At 45.7% G+C, this 24995-nt stretch overlaps 2 protein-coding genes across 2 annotated transcripts in view; one reads left to right on the top strand and one right to left on the bottom strand.

Moving 5' to 3' along the window:
• The window catches only part of TGFBRAP1 (transforming growth factor beta receptor associated protein 1), a 78339-nt gene extending 70008 nt beyond the window's left edge, over positions 1–8331 (top strand). The window contains exons 11-12 of the mRNA XM_035271813.3: positions 4751–4823; positions 4995–8331. Coding sequence (XP_035127704.1) covers positions 4751–4823; positions 4995–5151 — 230 coding nt within the window. The 3' untranslated portion in view covers positions 5152–8331. The remainder of the gene's footprint in view (positions 1–4750; positions 4824–4994) is intronic.
• A 3297-nt stretch (positions 8332–11628) lies between these two features.
• GPR45 (G protein-coupled receptor 45) overlaps positions 11629–24995 on the bottom strand; it is a 92714-nt gene continuing 79347 nt past the window's right edge. The window contains exon 2 of the mRNA XM_008980213.5: positions 11629–15242. Coding sequence (XP_008978461.1) covers positions 13879–15180 — 1302 coding nt within the window. The 5' untranslated portion in view covers positions 15181–15242 and the 3' untranslated portion in view covers positions 11629–13878. The remainder of the gene's footprint in view (positions 15243–24995) is intronic.

The raw sequence follows: 24995 nt of genomic DNA, 5'->3' as shown, positions 1-24995 counted from the left end.
AAAAGATTGTCACTCCATAGAGCATCCCCAAGGGCTGCTGGGTTCCCATTTTTATGGCTATTTCTTGATGACATGCTAAACAAAGGGTGGATTATTCATGCCCCCCCCTTTCAGACCATATATGGTAACTTCCTGACATTGCCACAGCATTTGTAAATTGTCATGGCACTGGGGGGAGTGTAGCAGTGAGGACGACGGGAGGTCACTCTCATCACCATCTTGGTTTTGGTGGGGTTTGGCCGGCTTCTTTACTGCAACCTGGTTTATCAGCGAGGGCTTTATGACCTGTATCTTGTGCCGACCTCCTACCTCATCTCGTGACTTAGAATGTCTAACCTCCTGGGAACACAGCCCCGCAGGTCTCAGCCTCATTTTACCGAGCTCCTATTCGAGATGGAGTGCTCTGGTTCAAATGCCTCTGACACTAACATACTTAGAAAATGCATTTAATATAGCCAAGACAGTAATATGATAACCTGTCTTTGGGGGGTTGCATAAAATTGAGTTTCTGACTGTTCACTAATATAAAGGGAATATATTCTTGTAAATTGACTGAAATCAAAGAAATTGAATCTCTTTAGACATGTACATCATTTTGTCTTGTAAACAACCAGGGGCATTTACACCAGAGTGGGACAAATGCTAGAGGGGCAGTGCGGGTAAACCAGATGGATAAGAGGGTAGCCTTAAGTTGGGGAAAAGTGCTCCATGCAGAGGAAGCAGCAGGACCAACCCTAGAAGTGAGGGAGGTAATGGCCCCTTGGAAATGAGGGGATCAGTTTGAGTAACCAGGAGCCCAGGCAGTAACCGGGGAATGGTGATAGATAAGGCTGGAGGGGGAAGCTTTATCCTGGTTCTAAGCAAAATAACACACGTATTTGAGCTGTGTAAAGAGCAACAATTCTACCATCCAAGGGAACCACTGCCAATCTGCCTGTTCATCTTGAGCTTTGCAAAGTCAAAGTTTTTTTAAACGTAAGAAATGTAGGGGGTGCAGAATGCAAATTGTTTTAGCCAATCAGCTCATCATAGAATACAATGTTTTAAGATAGAGAGTATTAATAGAAAATGTGAGGTATGGTGATGCCAACAGACCAGGAGATGACTGCCGCTGAAAAGGTTGGTTGTTACAGCTCCCATGAGAAGGGGCACAGCATCCCATGCAGGGCCACACAGAGGTACCAGGTTGGTCAGGAGGCAGACGGAGGGGTGGGGAATGTGGACAGGAGCCTTTGTTGTGGCTTCCATGGGAAGGGATGGAGAGACAGGGTGAGCAAGCTTAGGGTTGGCTGGTTTGATTTCAATGGACCCTAAGATGCAGGGGTTTCCCTGGTTGTTTGGTCCCTGGCTCTGGGGTGATTAGTGCAGGTGGATGGTAACCCCATGGGTGAGAGCTCTGTAAAGGAGGTGGTTGGGGTGTAAGCCCTGGATTGGTTGTTTTGCATTTGAAAAGCATTCTTCGATGGGGTGACTCACGCCTGTAATCTCACCACTTTGGGAGGCTGATGCAGGAGGATCTATTGAGGCCAGGAATTCAAAACTAGTCTGGGCAACATAGTGAGACCTCATCTTTCCAAAAAGTAAAAAATTAGGTGTGGTGGCATGTGTCTCTAATTCCAGCTACTCAGGAGGCTGAGGCAGGAGAATCACTTGAGCCCAGGAGTTTGAGGCTGCAGAGAGCTATGATTGCATCACTGCACTCCAGCCTGGGCAACACAGTAAGACCCTGTCATGAAAAAAAAAAAAAAAAGAAAGAAAGAAGAAAGAAAGAAAGGAAGGAAAGAAAGAAAGAAAGAGAAAGGAAAGTATGCTCGTGGACTAGCTGTTTACTGTCTGACCCTGGGAGGGGCAGTCTGTCCTCTAGGGTCAGGAGGGACCCAGATATCAAAGCATCAGGTGCAGAAAATAAAAAAATATGGTTACTGTATCCTTTTGATTGGGCCACTAGGACAGATGAAATTGTATTCTCCTCTGCTTCCTGGGACAAATAATAGAACATTAAAATTTTTGTATACTTTTCACAGCAAGGCAGGAAAGTTTACCTCTGAGTATCTGTCTTAGTCAGCTTGTTCTGCTGTAACAAAATACCATAGACTGCAGACTCAGACAACAGAAACCTAGTTCTGGAGGCTGGAAGTCCAAGATCAAGATGCCGGCAGATTCAGTTCCTGGAGAGGGTTCTCTTCCTGGCTTCAGATGGCCACTTTCATGCTGCGCCCTCACATGGCAGAGAGAGGAAAGTGGAGTCTCTACCCCTTTTCCTAATTCATCATGGGGGCCCTACCATCGTGACCTAATCACTTCTCAAAGGTCTCACCTCCTAGGGTCATCACACTGTGAATGAGGATTTCAACACAGGAATTTGGCAAGGGAGACACAATTCATGCCATAGTAGTAGGACAGGGCCAGAAACAGGACACGGATCTAGAAACCCTTTCTAGGCCCAGTGTGGCAAGCAGACACCAGACTTACTTCTGCTTGTTCAAAGGGTTTCTAGCGTCTGGGTGACTCAAATGGGCCTGGAGTGGCCACGAGCAATCCTTCCAACCCAAACTGGTTTCTGGTTTCCAGGAGGAGCAAAATGTTTTTAATAGTTGTTTCTCTTACATTCTCCTATATATAATTAGTTAATATATATTAATTGGCCTTAGCCTTTGCAAAACTGTAAAGTTCTTGAATAATGCTTCCTCATAAAAAAGGCTGTATTTGCTCTCCCCCGTACCTTCTTAACCTGATTCATAACCCAACCTGTGGCCCAAAGGAGCCAGACACAGCTTGTCTGCAAGGGCCGGGCGGTGGCTGACAGAAAGTACTTCGTGACCTCCTCAAGGCTTTCCCATCGTTCTGGGAATTCTCCAGCTCAGCTGTGGGAGAATAACTTGACACTAACTTGCTGAAAAGCAATTTTATTATGGCACCAGAAACCACCACTTCCACTTTTAGAAGTTTATTTTAGGAAAATGATCAGCAGCTAGGCAGAAAAATTTATGTCAAGGATGCTTATTATAGCATTTTTTTAAATAGTAAAAAATAGAATTAAAAAAAAGAAAAAAAAATCCTTGAATATCCAAAACAGGGAGCCTTAAATACCAGAGGCATATCCCCACAATGGAGAACTCCTGGACCCCAGAGATCACTTCCAAATACAAGACAAGCCAAACAAAACCAAAACAAAGATTTAAAGCAGCCACAAAGTTGTGATGCTGTGTGATCCAGATTTTGCAAAAGAAAAAGCGTATTTTTATACGTAATCATAAAACTGGTTTTAAAAAACCCTCCAATAAACACACTGGTTGTTTGGTTTTAGTTTTTTTTCTACAGGAGCAAATCACTTTTATAATTTTGAAGAATCAGGAAAGAAGACTTAACTAGGAGACCGGATGCAGTGGCTAAACCTATAATCCCAGTGCTTTGGGAAGCTGAGGTGCGAGGATTGCTTGCTCCCAGGAGTTCCAGATGAGCCTGGGCAACATAGTGAGACCCTGTTTCTACGAAAAAAATTTTTAAATTTGGCTAACCATGGTGGCACATGGCTGTAATCCCAGCTACTCAGGAGGCGGAGGCAGAAACATCAGTTGAGCCCAGGACTTTAAGGCTGCAGTAACCTATGATCATGCCACTGTACTCTAGCCTGGGAGGCAGAGCGAGACCTTGTGCTTTTTAAAAAAAGAAAAAAAAAAAGCCTGGCCCAGTGGCTCATGCCTGTAATCCCAGCACTTTGCGAGGCCGAGGCAGGCAGATCACCTGAGGTCAGAAGTTTGAGATCAGCCTGGCCAATATGGTGAAACCCTGTCTCTACTAAAAATACAAAAATCAGCTAGGTGTTGTGGCGCATGCCTGTAATCTCTCAGCTACTAGGGAGGCTGAAGCAGGGGAATTGCTTGAACCTGGGAGGTGGAGGTTGCAGTGAGCTGAGATTGCGCCACTGCACTCCAGCCAGGGCAACAGAGCTAGTCTGTCTCAAAAAACAAACTAACTAAAAAACTAGGGAACATTTATTCACATGCGTCATTCTTGTACAGAATTTACAACCTAAGTTTTAAGGTGTTAGTGTCATCTCACACCAGGGGAAGGGCTGGTATCTGCTTATTGCATGGTTTAGGGAGAAGGAAAGTTTCAAGGAAACCAGAGAAAAAGGTGGGGGAATGAAGAGGACTTGCCGGCAAAAGCAGGCTCCCATGAAGTATAACGGAGATTAGCGATGAGTGGGACAAAAATTCATGAATCATCATCCTGGGGAATGTGGGAAGCAACCAGGGGCCCCGTCTGGGCCTGGCTGGAGAAAAATCCCATGGTGCCCACAGCCACCTATGCGGGTCTGAAGAAAATGCATTCCAGCAGCCCCCAGAGCCCTCTGTACAGGGGAAAGCAGTTTCTAGTAGCCTAGACTGGCTGCTTCCCAAGGGGCCCTTCAAATCCCAGCGAGAATTCCAAGGCCTTGGGGAAATCTGTTTCAGATAGTTTCAATGCAAATTAAGCTTCCCATTGTTCCTTGTGAATTTTTTAAATCATTCAGTCCTGTTTATCTTATACAGTGAGCTTAGTGACCCTCTCGTTGTGGTGTAATAAAACATCTGAAGTCTTCATGAGACCACTGCAAAAATGCCAAAAAGAGGAAATATGGCAGCAGCATTTTAAGGAGGGAGGAAATGAGAATTATATAACCCCAAAGGACCGTGAATAAAGGACAGTAAGGCTTTCTTTTAAAAGATGCTCCTGAAAATGAGCTTGATTATTTTTCCTAGAACAGAATGGCTGGCAGAGGGACAGCAGATGCCAGAGGCAGCAGGAGAGAGCATGGAGATGGAACATGGAGACCCAGGGTGAGTCATTTGTTCTCATTAACTGGGCCTTGGGGATTCTCAGGCATTTCCCTGAACACCCAGGAGGCTGAGCTGGCATGTCAGTGCCCTGAGACTGGTGAATACAGAAGGTAAAGTTCTGGCCTCATGGAAATGTTTCTCGCACAGTTACGTTTTTTCTGCTCTTATCAGACTAATTAAGAGAAGTCTGCTGCAGCTCCTACTGGTTCCCTCTTTGACCGTGGCAATCTCTGGCACCTCTCCTGTTCCCGGAATACCTTGTTCTCTGCTCCTCCCAGATGAAGAGGCAAGAGAGGAGAAGAGAAACTGGAACTCTCTGCTAAAGTAACCTTGGACACCTGCCCAGAATAACACGCACACCTGTGCATGCATGCACACACCATGCTTTTGCATTCAAACATCTTTCTGTTCTTACAGATCTTTCCCCTGGAATAGTCAGATTAGGTGTCCTGGACTGAGCCCCGCCCATACTCTGTGGTGGTCCCTCTGTGCCATGGGCTACCAGCCTCCACCTTTCAACAGCCAGAGCATTGAAACTACCTTCTTTCCTCTAACATAATCAAATTCTTGGGCAGAGTTGATCTTAATCAGTGTTGACTATTTGTTAAATAGTCATATTTTTTCTTTTTCTTTAATTTTTTATTGGATTATAGGTTTTGGGGTACATGAGCAGAGCATGCAAGACAGTTGCGTAGGTACACACATGGCAGTGTGCTTTGCTTTTCTTCTCCCCTTCACCCACATTTGGCATTTCTCCCCAGGCTATCCCTCCCCACCTCCCACTCCCACTGGCCCTCCCCTTTTCCCCCCAGTAGACCCCACTGTTTAGTACTCCCCTTTCTGTGTCCATGTGTTCTCATTTTTCATCACCCACCTATGAGTGAGAATATGCGGTGTTTCATTTTCTGTTCTTGTGTCAGTTTGCTGAGGATGATGTTTTCCAGATTCATCCATGTCCCTACAAACGACACAAACTCATCATTTCTGATTGCTGCATAATATTCCATGGTGTATATGTGCCACATTTTTCCAATCCAGTCTATTATCAATGGGCATTTGGGTTGATTCCAGGTCTTTGCTATTGTAAACAGTGCTGCAATGAACATTCGTGTGCATGTGTCCTTATAGTAGAACGATTTATAGTCTTTTGGATATATACCCAGTAATGGGATTGCTGGGTCAAATGGAATTTCTATTTCTAAGGCCTTGAAGAATCGCCACACTGTCTTCCACAATGGTTGAACTAATTTACACTCCCACCAACAGTGTAAAAGTGTTCCTTTTTCTCCACATCCTCTCCAGCATCTGTTGTCTCCAGATTTTTTAATGATCGCCATTCTAACTGGCGTGAGATGGTATCTCAATGTGGTTTTGATTTGCATCTCTCTGATGACCAGTGACGATGAGCATTTTTTCATATGATTGTTGGCCTCGTATATGTCTTCTTTCGTAAAGTATCTGTTCATATCCTTTGCCCACTTTTGAATGGGCTTGTTTGTTTTTTTCCTGTAAATCTGTTTGAGTTCTTTGTAAATTCTGGATATCAGCCCTTTGTCAGATGGGTAGACTGCAAAAATTTTTTCCCATTCTGTTGGTTGCCGATCCACTCTAGTGACTGTTTCTTTTGCCGTGCAGAAGCTGTGGAGTTTCATTAGGTCCCATTTGTCTATTTTGGCTTTTGTTGCCAATGCTTTTGGTGTTTTGTTCATGAAGTCCTTGCCTACTCCTATGTCCTGGATGGTTTTGCCTAGATTTCCTTCTAGGGTTTTTATGGTGCCAGGTCTTATGTTTAAGTCTTTAATCCATCTGGAGTTAATTTTAGTGTAAGGTGTCAGGAAGGGGTCCAGTTTCTGCTTTCTGCACATGGCTAGCCAATTTTCCCAACACCATTTGTTAAACATGGAATCCTTTCCCCATTGCTTGTTTTTGTCGGGTTAATCAAAGATTGTATAGTTGTATGTATGTTGTGTTGCCTCCGGTGCCTCTGTTTTGTTCCATTGGTCTATAACTCTGTTTTGGTACCAGTACCATGCTGTTTTGATTACTGTAGCCTTGTAGTATAGTTTGAAATCCGGTAGTGTGATGCCCCCCGCTGTGTTCTTTTTGCTTAGAATTGACTTGGCTATGCGGGCTCTCTTTTGGTTCCATATGAAGTTCATGGTGGTTTTTTCCAGTTCTGTGAAGAAAGTCAATGGTAGCTTGATGGGGATAGCGTTGATTCTGTAAATTACTTTGGGCAGTATAGCCATTTTCACGATATTAATTCTTCCTAACCATGAACATGGAATGTTTCTCCATCTGTTTGTGTCCTCTCTGATTTCGTTGAGCAGTGGTTTGTAGTTCTCCTTGAAGAGGTCCCTTACGTTCCTTGTGAGTTGTATTCCAAGGTATTTTATTCTTTTTGTAGCAATTGCGAATGGCAGTTCGCTCTTGATTTGGCTTTCTTTAAGTCTGTTATTGGTGTAGAGGAATGCTTGTGATTTTTGCACATTGATTTTATATCCTGAGACTTTGCTGAAGTTGCTTATCAGTTTCAGGAGTTTTTGGGCTGAGGCAATGGGGTCTTCTAGGTATACTATCATGTCGTCTGCAAATAGAGACAATTTGGCTTCCACCTTTCCTATTTGAATACCCTTTATTTCTTTTTCTTGCCTGATTGCTGAATATAGAATATAGAATATGAATATAGAACTTCCAGTACTATATTGAATAGGAGTGGTGAGAGAGGGCATCCTTGTCTAGTGCCAGATTTTAAAGGGAATGCTTCCAGTTTTTGCCCATTCAGTATGATATTGGCTGTTGGTTTGTCATAAATAGCTTTTATTACTTTGAGATACGTTCCATCGATACCGAGTTTATTGAGGGTTTTTAGCATAAAGGGCTGTTGAATTTTGTCAAATGCCTTCTCTGCTGCGTCAATTGAGATAATCATGTGGTTTTTGTTTTTGGTTCTGTTTATGTGGTGAATTACGTTGATAGACTTGTGTATGTTGAACCAGCCTTGCATCCCTGGGATGAATCCTACTTGATCATGATGAATAAGTTTTTTGATTTGCTGTTGCAATCGGCTTGCCAATATTTTATTGAAGATTTTTGCATCTATGTTCATCATGGATATTGGCCTGAAGTTTTCTTTTCTCGTTGGGTCTCTGCCGGGTTTTGGTATCAGGATGATGTTGGTCTCATAAAATGATTTGGGAAGGATTCCCTCTTTTTGGATTGTTTGAAATAGTTTTAGAAGGCATATTTTTTCTTATTCTGGCAAAGTTTATCCCCTTGTGGCTCCGAATTTTTGGTCTAACTTTTATGTCTCCCATCGTTTGTGTCTAAAGTTTAAATGTGGCACCTTTTTCTCTTTACCACAGGCATAAATACGTGTGTTTTCTGTATTTTGATGTAGGAGTCTGTATGTTGGGGCTGGGCAAACAGAGAGGTAACCATCTTTGGCTGATGTGTTAGAGAGATGCTTACTTTACAATAAACAAAGGCTCCTTTGTGAATTTTGTAATTTGTATGTGTTGCTAGGAACTCCTGTTTTTAAAACTTGTGTGATGTTTCTGCAGGCACTGCCAGGTGTCCACCAAATATCCTTCCCCTCTCTATTTTTTTTTTTTTTTTTTTAGATAGGGGTTCACTCTGTTGCCCAGGCTGGAGTACAGTGGTGCCATCATGGCTCACTGCAGTCTTGACCTCCTAGGTTCAAGTGATCCTCCTGCCTCAGCCTCCTGAGTAGCTAGGACTGCAGGTGTGGACTACCACGTTTGGCTAATTTTTGTATTATTTTATTTTTTTTGGAGAGACAGGGTCTCCACTATGTTGCTTAGGCTGATCTTTAATAGAACTCTTGGGCTTAAGCCATCCTCCTGCCTAGGACTCCCAAAATGCTGTCATTATAAATGTGAGCCACTGTGCCCAGCTCCCATCTTCTTCCTCGGTAGGTTGCAGTTTGCAGACAACCTCCTGATAAGGGACTCCAATTCCCAGCCTCCTTTGCAGCTAGATGTGGCCGGGAGCTTCTGCTCTTGGTGATGGAAGACAAGGGCCGAGTGTGGGTGTCTTCCTGTACATGCTCCCACATCCTCTTTCCCCTCCTCAGGAGCTGGAACATGGAGGTAGCTGCAACACAGTGTGACCATAAACATAAGGACAGTGCCCCAGGGACAGTGGGAAACTAGATGGAAGGAAACTGCATCCTAAACAACCACACAGAGCAGAGCGCCCCCCTGGCTGCCTGGGCTATTAATCAGAGAGAAACAAAATTTGTCTGTCTGTCTCAGGCCCCTTAGTGTTGGCTGTCTTTGTGACAGCAGGCTTTTAACCAATCCACCTTCATCCTCCTTGCCTCCCTGCATTCCCAGACAGGCTCCACAGTGCTCTGGGGACCTCAGACTAAGCCCTGAGAGCAGCCATGTGCACCAGAGGCTGTGTTTTCCAGGCAAGGGCATGGGTTGCATCACACATCATCTCATCCCTCTGTGCACCCCTGTGAGGCCAGCTTACAACCTAGGGAGAGATTTGAATGGAGTGAAGTGGTGTAGTTGAGGCCAGCAAGTAGGCTTTTTCTCTTTAAAGCCAAACTCACACTCCTGCCTTCTGTGGATGTGGTGTTAGTGTCAACTGAACCATGAAACTCTAGACCAAATGAGGATGAGGAAGGAATGAGTCTGTGATATTGTGATATAATATATCAGAAGCATAGGTGACCACCTCCTACATGTGATTGGCATCTGAAATGGGGGTGGTAGTCTTGTGGGACTGAGCACTCAACCTGTGGGATCTGAGTCTAACTGCAGGTAGGTAGTGTCAGTATTGAATTGAATTACAGGACACCCAGATGCTGTCCACTAAAGAACTTTCTACCCTTGCCCAGAAAGGACAAAGCTTGGCTATCAGCAGGTCGACAGTGGAACTGTAATGCCTCCATGTCTTTAGCATCTACCATGGGCTCAGCCGTGGACTAGATCCTTTACATGCATGATTTTGTTTATTCCTCACTGTGGTCTTCGGGCTGGGAATATTTCTGCCATTTCAGATATGAGGCAGGTGGGGTACAGAAATGCTGTGTCACTTGCCCAGAATCCCACAGAGAGCAAGGTACCCTTGGATTCAGACTGTCCTGTTTCAAGCACATGCTCCACATCCCCTGTGTTTCTATAAGAGCAGAAACTGAGCACTGGGGACTCCTGCCACTGTGAGGGCTCTGGGGCCCAAATTCACATGAACAAGGGAGCTGAGCAGTGTTGAAAATACTTAACATAGAGGATTTTTTTAGTCCAAAAAAGAAAAAAAAAGCATGCCCCATGACTTGTGTGCAAGGAAAATATACCCAGGGCTCAGAATGGCAAAGTAAGAATTGATCTAGGTATTTGCTGCTCATCTTGGTTATCAGAACATCCTAGGGAACCTTTGATTTTGTTTCACCCTGACCCTGGGGACTACAATTCAAGATGAAAAGGTGGCAGATTTGTAGTAGTACTTACAAGTAGGAGGACACTTCTGAGACTTCCTTGTGTCTCATTTTTAAGGCAAGAATCTCCCAAAGATCCTGGGTGTCTGCTTCAGGGTTATTATCATGGTCAGCCAGTTTCTGTGTCTTGCCCAAGGCCCCACAGAGACAATTTAGCTGTGAACTTGCCCAGACTTCACACAGAGTCCAGGGTTTGGGTGAACCACAGGGCTAAAGAGAAGATGTAAAAATAATAATGAAACAATGGGCCAGGCACAATGGCTCTCACCTGTAATCTCAACACTTTGAGAGGCTGAGGTGGGCAGATAACCTGAGGTCAGGAGTTCAAGACCAGCCTGGTCAATATGGTGATTTCGTCTCTACTAAAAATACAAAAATTAGCTGGCTGTGGTGGCGCATGCATATAATCCCAGCTACTCAGGAGGCTGAGGCAGGAGAATCACTTGAACCTGGGAGGCGGAGGTTGCAGTGAGCCAAGATCATGCCACTGTATTCCAGCCTGGGTGACAGAATGAGACTCTTTCTCAAAAAAAAAAAATAAAATAAAATAAAACAGTGCTTATCCTGTGAGTCTCAGGGAAGGAGACTAGGACCAGATATTTATTTGGTATCTCAGGAAATCAAAGTTTGTTAAAAATTCAAGTGAGGCCCGATAGGATTATGAAATGAGATAGGATTATGAAATGAGATAGGATTATGAAAGTGTCATACTGCAAGTAAAAGGAGAAGAAGACTGGCTGGAGTGATTTAGCAGCACCATAACAAAAAACAAAACAAAACTCACGGGCACCCAGCTGTGACCTACGTTGTTCCAACAGTCTCCCAGCTGTCATAGTCGTCATCTTATCTTTAGTCTTTCCAGCGTTGCTTGTAACTTTCAGGCTCTAGACTTCCTGAAGCCTTTCGTATTAGGAGGTTGCTGTGGTCTGAATGTGGTGTCTCCCAAAGTTCTTGTGTTGGAAACTAATACTCGATGTGATAGTATTAAGAGATGGGGCCTCTGGGATAGTATTAAGAGATGGGTGAATGAGATTAGTGCCCCTTTAAAAGAGGTTTGAGTGCCCCTTCCCCTTCTGCCATCTGAGAACACAGCAAGAAGGCGTCATCTATGAGGCAGAGTAGGATCCCTCAGCGGACACTGAATCTACCTACACCTTTAACTTGAACTTTCCAGTCCCCAGAACTGGAAGAAATAAGTTTCTATTGTTTAAAAATTACCCAGTCTAAGGCATTTTGTTATAGGAGTCTGAACAAACTGACATAGGGGTGTTAGGCATTGGATTCCAGGCTTAATATGTATGGTCTTGGTGCAAATTTTGGCAAAAACATAGGCTTATACACAGAAAGAGCAATAATACTTTATTTAAAATATATACAAAATTATTACTTTGAAACATATATATTACTGTCCAACATACATCATACAACACTGATTGATGTAAATTTTGGTACCTTCATCTATTCAGTGTGATTTCTCTTTTGTTCAAGGCTCCTGAAGTAAATTCTCTGAAATGCCCACCAGAGGGGAGGTGCCCATGGGCTTGGTCCCCTTGGTGGCCTGGCTGTGCTGTTGGGCACTGCTGGGGACCTACAGATCTGCTCCAGGTAGCCGAAGGCAAATCCTGGCCTTTCTGGGTGAACTGGGGACACAGAATTGATGCGGCCCACCTCCCTCGGTCACATGTCAATTGCACATATTCTCCCTCTCTCTCCATCTGGGTATAAACGGAAAGGGGGGTAAGCGGGGAACAAGTGTCAATTATCTTCTGAACCCTCCTCTAGCCTAAGAGGAGGGTTAAGGGAAGTTATGTTCTTACTTTCACCCCCCTTTCTTCCCTGCCTCCATTACCAGTACTGTGGGAAGACAGTATGAGAAGAGGGAGCTGGCTCTTAATGCAGTTTAGAAAGAAATAAGGAGTGAAGCAAAAATGTGTGCTCTTAGGCTGACTTTGAGTTACTATGATTCTGAGATAAATCAGACAACTGCTTTTGGGCATGGCCCATGCCTCATTCATCACTATCTCCCCCACAGTGCCTTACATCTAGTAGACAATCCGTGCTCTTTGCATGGATGAATAAATGAATGCAGGGGACCTGATGACTACAGGCAGAAAACACATATTTCAGAATCAGAGTGTTTGAGAGATGAAAGGGGACACTGGAAATCATCTAGACCTGCTTTCTTGTTCGACATATGGGGGAACTGATGCCCAGAGAAATAAGGAGAAACAGACAAGGTCACATGACTAGTTCCTGATAGAGTCAGACCTGGAATCAGATTTTTTAAATCGCTCCATAAATTTCCCACCCTTTTCAGATCTGGAAAAATAAAGAGAGCCCAGTGGGCTCAATGCTATGCCCCGAACTCAGGACCCTCATATACCAGTGTGGGGGCCCCTTGGATGGTGGAATAGGGCACAAGCAGAGAAGTCCCCTTTGGCCAACTTCACTCCTGGGATCCAGTCCCAGCAGGCAAACAGATGGCAGCAGTGGATCTGAATGAGGTAGGAGGAACACAGAGACCCAAGGGGGAACCCCCAAAATTGGGCTTGTTGGTGTGGTGCTGTGCCTGCAGTCCACACTGATGGACTGCGGTCCAGTGCTGATGTGGATTTGGTGACTCAAAGGGCTCTGAAGCTCCAGGTGTCCAAAGGAAATATGTAAACTAAGCCCAGCCTGCCCGCTGCTGACACTGAAAGCTGGTCACTACAGCTGCTTGCTCAGCGGGCAAGCTACAGCACACTGGAAGTGGATGGGATAAAAACAAAGGGAGGCAGGGAGAGGGGTGGAGGTAAAGAGGGAAGGGCCAAGGGGCTCTCCAGCAGACAGGGAGGCTGAGTGGCCTTGGGGTGCAGGGACAAGGTGGGCCCAGTAGGTGGGGGGCATTGAGAACATGCAGGAGCGCCTGGATGTGCTTCTCACTTCAGCTGGGCTGCCCGGGACCTTCTCTGGGCTTTGAGCCTCTGAGGCCCTCATGCATCATCCCAGGGAGCTCAAAGCACAGAGGCTCACTCCACTTCCCCATGTGATTTTGGTTTGTTTCCAGAAAACTTAGGCATGGCCAGAAATGCACATCTGACCAACATAGAGAAACCTGTGCATTCCCACACACCACAAACATCATAACTGGAGCGCTCTGGTGTCAGACAAAATGAATGAACCAGGAGCTGACACCTACTGGGGTTTCTCTTGAGCAGGTGCAGAGAGGGCTCAGAGGGCAGGATGAAGCTCTTGTGATCGACGCCTCCTCCTGCCCCACACTGAACCAGCTTCACTCCCTGTGCCCTCCTCTTCCCTTTCCGCCCAACTGCTGCTCTCCCCAGCCCACTCCATTTTTGCCTTAAGGACTTCGCAGTTCCCATCAGCCCCATATTCAGCTCTTCTGCAAAGAGAAACAAAAATAATTCATCTTGCCAAAATTTGAAATTTGGAAGCTGCAGCTCATCTGATTACAAACGAGTACCTTTGTGCTTAAATAGCCACCACAAAGTATAGACTATAACCAACATGCCAGGGAAAAGAGCAGGACAGACCAGCCCACCCTGGGACCTGGGCTCAGCTGCCCTTTCTCTGCGGCCTCCTGGCCCCCTAAACCGCAGACTGGTTTTCGTTGCACACGTAGACTGTGCTCGGCTGGATTCTCCTTCGGATCCGCTCAGGCACTTTGGGGAGGATTTGGAAGGTCTGGGGCAGCAACTCTATGCAGGCCTCACGGAATTTTTTGATTCTCCAGCAGTAGACGATGGGATTGAAGACGGACTTGAGGTAACTGAGCCACAGGATGCAGGTGCTGGTGGCATAGAAGGAGGAGCCGCAGTAAAAGCGCTGGCTGAACACAGACAGAAGGCTGTAGATGGAGTGGGGCAGCCAGCAGAGGGAGAAGCCCACGAAGAGGATCAGGATGGTGGTGAAGGCCTTGGTCTTGAAGCTCAAGTCCACGCTGACCTGCTGCTGCCGCTGCAGGCGCCGCAGGCCCGCCCTAGTGAGCTGTCGCAAGTCCAGGCTGTCCGACTGGTTGTGCACGCGAACAGCGTTCTTGCGGACCGTGTTGAGGATGCACATGTAGGCGCACAGCATGACGCCAAAGGGTGCAAAGAACACGGCCACGACCAGGGTGACCACGTAGGCGCGGTCGGCGGGGAGCTCCGTGTAGCCCAGCACGCATTGCGGGGCCCGGGCCGGCACCTCCACCAACGTCCAGCCCGTGAGCGAGGGCCCCGCGATGCAGAAGGACAGCACCCAGGAGACCGCGATGATCACCTTGGCCCTGCGCGGGTTCAGTTTGTCCTGGCGCTGGACGATGATGAGGAAGCGGTCCACGCTGATGATGAGCAGGATGGCCACGCCCTCCAGGACAAAAAACCAGTAGAGCGTGGCTGAGAGGCGGCAGAAGTGGTCCCCAAAGTGCCAGTGCACGGTGATGAGGGTGATGGCAGTGAAGGGCATGCAGCAGAGGGACAGCATGATGTCGGAGAAGGCCAGAGTGGCCAGCAGCAGGTTGATGGCCGAGCGCATAGCCGGCCTCTGGTACACGATGATGCAGACCACCGTGTTGCCCAGGAACCCCACCACGGTCATCAGCAGCATCACTATGGCCAAGGAGATCCTGAGGGGTACGAACAGAGGGGTGGGCCCGGAGTCCGAGGCCTTGCTGGTGTTTAGCAGCAGGTATGGGTAAGCCTCGAGGGATGTGCTGTTGCAGGCCATCGTGGGGAGACCCTTGGAGCCGGGACAGAAATCGCCAGGGGGGCTCCCCTCAGCGCTTGGGTGGCTGCCATTCTTTATCTGCTGGCTGCATCTTCCTGGATGTCTGTGGACCTCTGGGGCACTGGAATGGTTTTGTGGAGAAACGTCTGTCTTTGGGAGCACTAGCTGGAATTTGCGATTCATGGATCACATCCTAAGCATTTCTGCCTCGAGCGACTGTGTGCACAGCTTCGTGCTTGGACGCTCTGTAGTGGAGAGTAAACAAAAGTACAAAAGAGCAGGGAGTTAGAGTTTCCAAACGCACTGAGGAGAGCACGCGTTTAAACTTTACAGGTGTTTAAGTTTATTTACCACTTGGGACAAAGCTTGGTATCACAAATATTGTCTGAGTCGTGTCAAGCAGCCCAGAAAAACCTAATCGGCTCTCTGAGGGAACTGAGGAAGTCAATACTTTGTAGTTAGCATTTACGTAATAACTTGAGTTTTCAGCAGCCTGTCGGAATGAAGCCTGGATCTAGCCAACTAACACTAGAATCCAGCTCCACAAGGGGAAGGCTTTGCCTTCATTCTCTGCTATCTCTGGGTACTGACAACAGTGCCTGGCATGCAGTAAGTGTCCAATAAATACTTGTTGAGTAGATGAACAAGTGATAGTTAATGCTGCTGCTATAATATTTGCTTAGTTTAAAAAAACAAAACAAAACAAACCACTCTATGAATGACTGACATGTCAAAAGCTGTATAAATTTACATCTCAATATACCATGACCCCATCACCACCAAGGCCAAAAACATACCCAGCCCCCCCTGCCAAAGCTCTCTCCTGCCACTTTTCTAGTATTATCATTTGGTTTTGTGGTAAGAACACTTCACCTAAGATCTCATCTCTTAGCAAATTTTAAGTATACATTTTTAAGTTTTATTTTTTTAAAAGAAATGTAAGTGTGTTTAAGTGTAAATTCACGTGGATAAATGTAAATTCACATGGAGTTCTAATAATAAACAATACGGTGAATTCCTGTGTGCGCTTCACCCAGTTTACCCTAATGGTTACATCTTGGATAACCGTGGTGCTGCTTTAGTATTACTTTTGGAAGCACAGATGGGGAGAAGGGAACTTTCCCCAAAGGTAAGATCTTTTAAAATACAATGTTAGCTGGGTGCAATGGCTCATGCTGATAATCTCAGCACTTTGAGAGGCAGAGGTGGGAGGATTGCTTGAGGCAAGGAGTTCAAGACCTGCCTGGGCAACACAGAGAGATCCCATCTCTACAAAAAAATGAGCCAGACTTGTATCTATAGTCCCTGCTACTCAGAAGGCTGAGGCAGGAGGATCGCTTGAGTACAGAAGTTTGAGGCTATAGTGAGCTAAGAAGATGTCACTGTACTCCAGCCTGGGTGACAGAGTGAGACCCTCCTCTCTAAAAAAAAGAAAAAAAGAGGATGAAATGAGGTTTTATTCCTTTACTTTCTTAATAAACTTGCTTTCACTTTCAAAAAGGTAAATATATTGTTAATTCTAATTTTGTCTCACTGATGTGGCAAGAATGTGTTCAGTAGCTCAGGTGTGCAGTCACATCTCCTGGGCTAGATGAAATCCAGCCTGCACCATTTATCCACCTGGGACATCTGGCTGTTGGATGCACTTCTGCTTGTAAGAAACTTCTCTTTTTCCAAATTCCTTGTGGTCATTGTTACAGATATCTCACACCGAGGGAAATGCGGGCAATGTAAGAAGCTAGGAGGCCTCAGACCAGGCCCAGAGGATCTGGGAGTGACAATGTCTTGGTGATGCTACCTCAGTTTAGACACAAGCAATCCTTGGTCTTCCAGATCAAGAGCCTTTCCTTCCCAAACACACCCAGAATGGGCTCATCTCTCAGTGGTGGGCACTGGTATCCAAACTTTTTCTGAGCTATAAAAATCAGAAAACTGGTATGTTAATTTATAAGTGGGAATTATCTCTCATGCAGATCAATATTATGACCCTTCTTCATCTCAGTTTTCTGGTCTGTGAAATGGAGGTAATTACATATTTACCCCCAGAGTTGCTAAATATAATGTGCAATGCTTGGTAAAAGAAGGTCATTAAGAGATTAAGTCCATCTCCCTCACTGTTTCCAGTTTAGGGGTTTCTGTCTCTTGGATTAAACTGCAAATGTGTTGATGGCAGGAACCATGACATGTATGTAGGAAGCTCTAATGGATTAAGCTCCTCTTGGAGCACAGAATAAAGGACCACTGAGAAAAAACACACCCTCGTGCATCGGAGTGCCTTCAATCTTAGCTGTTAGAGAATTCCTCATCTGCACTCTATGCTATAAACTTAGATTTTCCCCACAATGATAATTACAGAGAGCAATTTCATGCTTAACGAAACAAACAAATAGTGCAAGTTATTTTTTTTTTAATGTGTGTGTCTTGAGGTTGAATCTGATTAAAATTATTTTGGCTTGTGGGCAACAACCCGTCTTAGATATTTTAATTTAGCATTTTGGTCACAGTCCCATTGTTAATATCTGAATCAACAATGCTTTTATTACAAGGGACCAGGGCACTAAGATCAAAGTCAAAGGTAATAAGTGAACAAGAAATGTTCTGCTGCTGTTCTTGGAGTAATGGCACCCACCATCTACAGTGGTTTTCATGGGGTGCCACAATACAAATTTAAGGCTGCGAAAGAAGCAAGCCAAGAACTGAACCATTTCAAGGTATTTGTTTTAGTTCCTTTCCAAATGATCTCACCCTGGAACTGGGAGGCTATATAAGTGTCAGGAGGTAAATAATCATCTCTAAGTGAAGTGTGATTAATCAACTAAGGAAAGGCTGTGTGCTGCTGTGTGCCATGCGTGACTAGCTGTGTACTGGAAGGGTCCTCAGTAAGCTGTGTCCACGCAAAAGACAGAAGGTACTTTAAGCAAAGCGGACACGTGGCTACCTATGCACTGCCTTTACTGCAAGGTTTTCCAAAGCCTTCCGTGTGGGTTCTCTCGGCACCCTCACGCCTGGCAAGAAGGCAGGGAAATTATGAAAGGTAAGTTCAGATGCAGTCACGATGAGCTCCAGTTCAGCAAAGTAGTGGCCTGTGGAGCCGAGAATGGAAACTGATACTCCAAGGGAAGGACGGGTCTGTGGTGAGGATGGCGGCTTGGGGAGGATGACTTCATATCTGCGACATTGACAAGCACGGGGGAAAAGGAAAACCATCCCCCCGCCCCCACACTACACCAGTTGAGGTACAGACAATTTCACACAAAATCCCACTTGTTCTCCTTTCCCGGTAGATGAAGAATGAACTTCTAAAAATTGAGCTTCAGTGGTTGATGACCTGTGAGGATGAGGGAAGGAACCTTTGTCTCAGCTCTCCAAATAGGACAACTCTATGTGCAAACACCAGGGGGCGCGCTGGGGCAGCCTCGGGAGGCTGGGAAGTACCAGTGTCTGGTGTGTTTCCAAAGCCCTCCTCCCTCCCTCCCTCCTTTCCTCCCCTCTTTGCCTTCCTCCCTCCTTCCTCCCTCCCTCCTTCCCTCCTTTCCCCTTCCTTCTTTCCTTCCCTCTTTCTTTTTTCTTTCCTTCCTTCCTTTCTTTTTCATTTCTTTCTTTTATCTTTCTCTCTTTGTTCCTGTCCCCCTTTTTTTTTTGCCAACTTGTAGAAATCTTATTACGGTAAACTTTAAATATACTCAAAAGTAGATGACATAGTATAGCAAAGCCCCACTTGGCAAAGCTTTTGACCTCCATTTCCTTCCACTTAAGCTGGCATTTCCTTGTACCCCTACATCTCCCGTCCAGGCTTTTGTTTCCAGTACAGTGGTGAGATCCTGCCAGGTTTTCTTGGGGAGAGGAGGCCAGGCTGTGACTGGCCCCGTGAGTCAGACGTGAGAGGGGAAAATGCGGCCCAGGAGAGCTTTGAGGGACAGGGGGACACAGCTGGGGTCCCTGCAGCTGCACAGGGGCATCTAGCTCTCCAGGACTCCACCGTCCTCCTAAGGTCTGGTCAGCGGGGATTCTGGTGGCCTTTTGCTCGAAAACTTGCTTTTCAGGTAGCAGCTCTCATCTTCGACTGGGAATATGTTTGGCGCTAAGTAGACAGGAAAGAGAAGGTAAGGAATGTCTGTCTCCCTTTCCCATCCTCAAGATCAGGCATGAAGACCATCTGCCGGACCCCGATTGAAGCCGGGAGGGGACAAAGGCGGTCAGAGTCAGGGACCAGCGGAGGCACAGTCGGGGCAGCTGCGTGGCGGGGAGCCGAAGAGCAGCAGCGATTGCCACGTGGAGGAGGGAGACTTCATGGCAATCGGGCCGCGAGCCCCGTGCGGCCTTCAGCCAGGGCACAGGCCTCCTTCCTCCCCGCGCTGAAACAGAGCGGCTGAAAGGCACTGCGGGGGATGGAATGGATTATTGTGTCTGAGATCCCGGCCCGCCCATAAAGGCCACAGCATCCCTGTTAGGTGTTCAGGAAAACGACGGAACCTTCCCCACCTTCAAATCCCACATGCTACCCTATCCTCCCCAGCAGCTCCACCCGCCCCCTGTGACACTTCCCCTGTCCCTCCAGCAAAAGCTGCCCTGGGCTCGTCCCTGCTCCTCCGTGGCTTCGTCTGTCTGTGCATTCATCCTTATTGGCCCCTTCTCCAGCTCTGCCCTTCGCAAGGTGTCACGTGCATCCCGGTGCCTCTGCACCTGGACCTTGCAGGATGAAGGCTGCGCCCAGGTGTGTTCTGAGGGCGGGGCTGCCAACCCCTGATCAGAGAAGGCAACGCTCACATGCGCAGTGGGAGTAGGCGGTTCTTTTGGAACTGTTTTTCACAAACATTAAGAAAAAAGTCAGGTACACACTACATATAGTAAGTATCAGATCTGGAATTTAATATATATACATGCATTTACATATGTATATATACATCTGATAGAATTTCCTTTCTTTTTGCTGGTTCTATTTCAGCCAAATAGTAGAAATTTGTTGTGCTCTTTCTCCACAGTCTTTAATATTGCTGCCGGTACAACCAATTGGTTTTGTGATGTTGGATTTTTAATCCCTGCTCCAGAAGAACATATTGGTTGAGAAATGCCAAATCTAAGAAATGAAGTCTATTTTGGCAGATGGGGAAGCGAGGAACAGCCCTTTGCTGTGGAAACAGCTTGACTCTGTCATTACCTGCAACCTTGTCACCTGTCTTTTTGATACAAACTCTCAAACTGATGGTATATTTCAATTTCAATAACTTTATTGGCAATGAAAAAATATGCAAGAGCTGCCAAAAGTAATAAATCAAGTAGCTGTGTTTAGAAACAGGTGTCGTGCCACATGTCTTAACTTTAAAGGAAAGTGAGTTGAAAGGAACCAGATTTTTTATTCCTCAACTTGGACAAGATTCTTGGGGAGAAATTTTCAACTAGAACACAACTGGGAAGGGAAGTCTTTTAATGAGGCAAATCTTCATTGTCTATTCTTCTCAGTATTGGCTAACATTTCTCATATCCTGATAGTGCTCCAGGCTAAGCTTTACATGGTTCAGTGGTCGTGAAGCTCAGCCCCTGCATCTTCAGCATCTGCATCACCTACGAACTTGAGAAAGGAAAATTCCCAGGGCCACTCCAGACCTACTGAATTAGAAACCCTGGGACGCCAGGGGGCGCAAACTGCATTTTCTTAAGCGGTCCAGGGTAAACGTTCTCAGTTGTAGGAACCACTGACATGGCTTCTCTCAATTAATCCTCACATTGACTCCTCTTTACAGACAAGAAGCTGGATGCACAGTTAAATTCCTAGAAAGTACAGTCATATGATCCTGCACTAGAACCAGATGGTCTGACTACAGGACCCATGCCTTAACCCCTAGGCCTTGCAGAGAGGCCACTCAGATAATGATATAACTGGCAGTTCTTATCAGACTTTTACATCAGAAATAAGTCAGCATTGGGAGCCACAGCAAGGATGTCTTTCTGCAGGAAAGGTCAGATGTGAAGGCTGTGAGTGCAGGGCCTGTGTGTAGGACTGTCACAGGGATACAGGTGTCTTGATAAGCGCTTAGGACATGGGCTACCCTCAGGCCTGCAGGACCCTGTGTGCACCTGATGCAGGAGCTTTTGCAGATGCTTCTCAAGCAAATGTGGATAAGAACTATTTGTCTCCTCAAATTCAAAATCTGGAGGCTGTCGAGCATGTAGGATTTAACGCCAGACCCATGGGAGTTACAGGGTGGCCACGGGGATTCAGATACTATCTCATCTCTTTGTTCAATTCTTGGTGCTTCCCCACCCTTTTAAAGTCAAGACTTATATACAAAATGTTACTTGTAGGGCACACTAGAGTGACTGACCGCAGGCCTCTAAGAGGTTAATGCCTCAGACATACCAACAACCCATTCATAGCTCCAGAGCCTTGCACATGAGCTGGTGGGAGGGAGACTCATCTGAAAGGCCAGCTTGAAGATTTCAGGCCTCTATATATCCTCAATCTAACAGTGACAGAATCGTTGCTCTGACCAAAGAAACAGTAATATGTCTTATTGGAATAAGACTTTAAATATACAAAGAGCTTCCAAAATGTGCTTTACTCCTTTCTCACAGCAGCTGGGATGATACATGCCTATTCCCATTTACAGATGAGGAAACTCAATCAATGCAATTAGGTGATGTGCTTAGGCTGATGAAAATGGAAGAATGGAAAATGGAGTCACAGCTTCTCTTTTACTCTTCAACGCTTCCCTCCTTTCCTCCGTCCTCAGTAAGCCCCATGTTAGGGGTCCCCACTCAGTGCATGTAGGTTTCATCGTGTGGACAAATTGATTTCTCTAGATTCAGATAGATTATGATTCCAATTGACTGGCTATGCTTGCTCTGGCTGTGAGAAAAAAAAAAACTGGTTATTTAAGAACTTCCGAAAAGTCCAAAATAACCCACAGGATGGCCATAAAATACCCATATTTGTGTTTCTTTATGCTACCACCTTTCTTTAGAGCAGGAGTTCTTAACCCCTGGGACCAGAGTTCCCTGGCCTGTGAGGAACCAGGCCACCCGGCAGGAGGTGAGTAGAGAGTGAGTGAAGCTTCTTCTGTATTTACAGCCACTCCTCACTGCTCACATTACTGCCTGAGCACCGCCTGCTGTCAGATCAGCAGCAGCATTCGATTCTCATAGGAGCGGAGCCCTGTTGTGAACTGTGCTTGTGAGGGGTCTAGGTTGCGCACTCCTTAGGAGAATCTGATGCCTGATGATCTAATGCCTGATGATCTGCTGAGATGGAACAGTTTCATCCCAAAACCATCCGCCCTGGTCCTGTGGAGAAATTGTCTTCTGTGAAACTGATCCCTGGTGCCAAAAGACTGGGGACCACTGCTTTAGAGGAGGCCAAAGCATATAATCCACAGGGTCATCAGTTTCCAAATTAATCCTTTAGAATTTTGTTTGTTCATTTTACTATTAAAAGCCAACTTTTTCACTTCCTTCTGAACTAACTTAGAGGTGTTGCATCTAAGGTAGGGTTTTAAAAGTCCCCAAAGCATATATGAAGATTTTTCTAGAGGCACAAAACATATGGCACTTGTATAAAAATGGATGGAGCTTTATACTTTAATAGAATCTGAGGCAATTAGCACTTTTTCAAGATGCTAAAAAATAAGCCCTGCCAATGTTGTGTTTCTCCAGGTAGAGCTGTGACATCTCAAGTAGCCTGCGCCCAAGGGCTCCCAGGACAGCTGCGGCTTACACAGGAGAAAAACCCAGTACTGACACCATGAATTTCACAGGACTGCTTTATGAATCCTGTTTCCTTCTCCAAATTACATCTGCAGGGCCCCCTACCGCACTTTTACCTGGCTTTCTCAAAAACTAATTTTAAACTTTTTTGTGCATTTGGCATTTTTTTTCCTGACATTTTATACTCTACTTCTAAACAAACAAAACCTCTAAGACTGGTAAAAATATACTTTTTCATTTGTAATATAAAGAAAACAGACACAGCTTTAGTATCTAGGAAAATTATTTTTGATATTTTAATATTTTTGACAGCTTCATTGAGACCTAGTTTATGCTATCATGACATTTGCCCACTGTACATTTACAATTAAATCACTTTTAGCCAATTTAAATGTTGTGCAATTATCACCACAGTCTGCTTTGAGGACGTTTTCATTACCTCCAAAAAGAGCCCTCATGTCTGTTTGCAGTCAACTGATTGAATTTTTTAATAAGTGTTCCCATTTATTTTAGAAAAAAAGCATTCCTCATACAATTTCTTTTCTTTTCTTTTCTTTTTTTGAGATGGAGCCTCTCTGTGTTGCCCAGGCTTTAGTGCCATGGCGAGTCTGGGCTCACTGCAACCTCCGCCTACCGGGTTCAAGTGATTCTCCTGCCTTAGCCTCTCGAGTAGCTGTTATTACAGGTGCCCGCCACCATGCTTGGCTCCTTTTTGTGTTTTTAGTAGAGACAGGGTTTCACCATGTTGGCCAGGCTGATCTCCAACTCCTGACCTCAGGTGATCTGCCTGCCATTTGCTGGGATTGCAGGTGTGAGCTGCTGCACCCAGCCAGAACTTGACAATTCGAATTGACAGCCTGGTAACTCTAGCAATACCTCTGCCCTTCCTACCAGGCCTACAACATATGGAGGAGCAAGGTTGGAGCATCATTTAAACCAGTGAGTCCTTGTGCCCTGTCCCATGTTGATATCCATGATGCTAAATTAGGAAGTATTAGTGGGGCAGGAGGCAAGCCAAGCTAAATTTATTTGCCCATGTAGAGCCACCAAAGTACCCACCAACATACAGTCATGATGAACCAATGAAATACAGGAGGAAACGGGACCTCTGTAATAAAGTATCAAGGCTTGGAGTCAGAAGATTGAAATTATAGTCCTGGTTCTGCCTTATAACCTGGGAAAAATCCCCAACTGTTCAGCTTCATCTTTTGTAAAATGATATTAGGGTTCCTATCTCTCGGGGTTGTTGTGAAGATTGAATCTTCAGAAAAGCATGCTGCATATCACAAAACACTAGACAGGGGCAGGGAAGGGTCTTGTTTTTTGTTTTTGTTGTTGTTTTGGGGGTGGGGTGGGAAGGACAATGTCTCGCTCTGTCACCCGGGCTGGAGTGCAGTGGCGTGATCTCGGCTCACCACCTCCTCTGTCTCCCACGTTCAAGGGATTCTCATGCCTCAGCCTCCTGAGTACCTGGGACTACAGGTATGTGTCACCACGCCCGGCTAGTTTTTGTATCTTTAGTAGAGATGGGGTTTCTGTCATGTTGGCCAGGCTGGCCTCCAACTCCCGGCCTCAAGTGATCCGCCTGCCTTGGCCTCCCAAAGTGCTGGGATTCCTGGCATGAGCCACTATGCCCAGCCTGGGAAGGGTCTTTATTAGGACAGTTGGCAAGTTCTGTCCCAAGCACAAAACATGCCAGATTTTGTGGGCTGTCTGAACCAACTACGGGTATGTGGGTCCCCTGGGGTGGGGTCCTGATTTCTTCCTGATAATTTTGCTTCTTAATAAAGTCAATTTTGAATGCTTTAAATGTACAGTGTTTAATGCTTTGCACGACTTTTCATGATCTCATTACCTGAGCTGTTTTACTCCCATGAGGTCACACAGCATTGCTTGGTGAGCCTGAAGCTTGTCACCTGGCTTATCCTTTTAAAATTTCTCTAAGCTGGACTTCTGCCATTCTTCTCTAACAGTGGGTCAGAGCCCTCCAGCTGGCAAAAAGCACATATTCAGAACCTCAAGGAGTGCCAGACCCTTCCGTTCCCTGCACTGTCAGCCGACTTAGCACACTGTGCCATTTTCCTTTTCTGTCACGTTAAAAAAAAAAAACAAAAAACTTGGACATAAAATCCTAACTTTCTAAGACACTGGGCAAGAAATTAATGTATTCATTTGTTCAGTTAATATTTACTGAGTGGCGTTACCATGGGTCAGGCATGAGAGATTCAATTGTGAGCTCTGCCTTTTGGAGCTTTATAATCTGATTTGCTTTTCTCCAGATGTGATCTGCAGAGAGC

Source organism: Callithrix jacchus, chromosome 14 (assembly GCF_049354715.1).
Source record: "Callithrix jacchus isolate 240 chromosome 14, calJac240_pri, whole genome shotgun sequence".
In the NCBI taxonomy this organism is placed as follows: Eukaryota; Metazoa; Chordata; class Mammalia; order Primates; family Cebidae; genus Callithrix; species Callithrix jacchus.
Note: the sequence above shows the minus strand (reverse complement) of the source record. Positions and strands in the feature narration are given on the sequence as shown.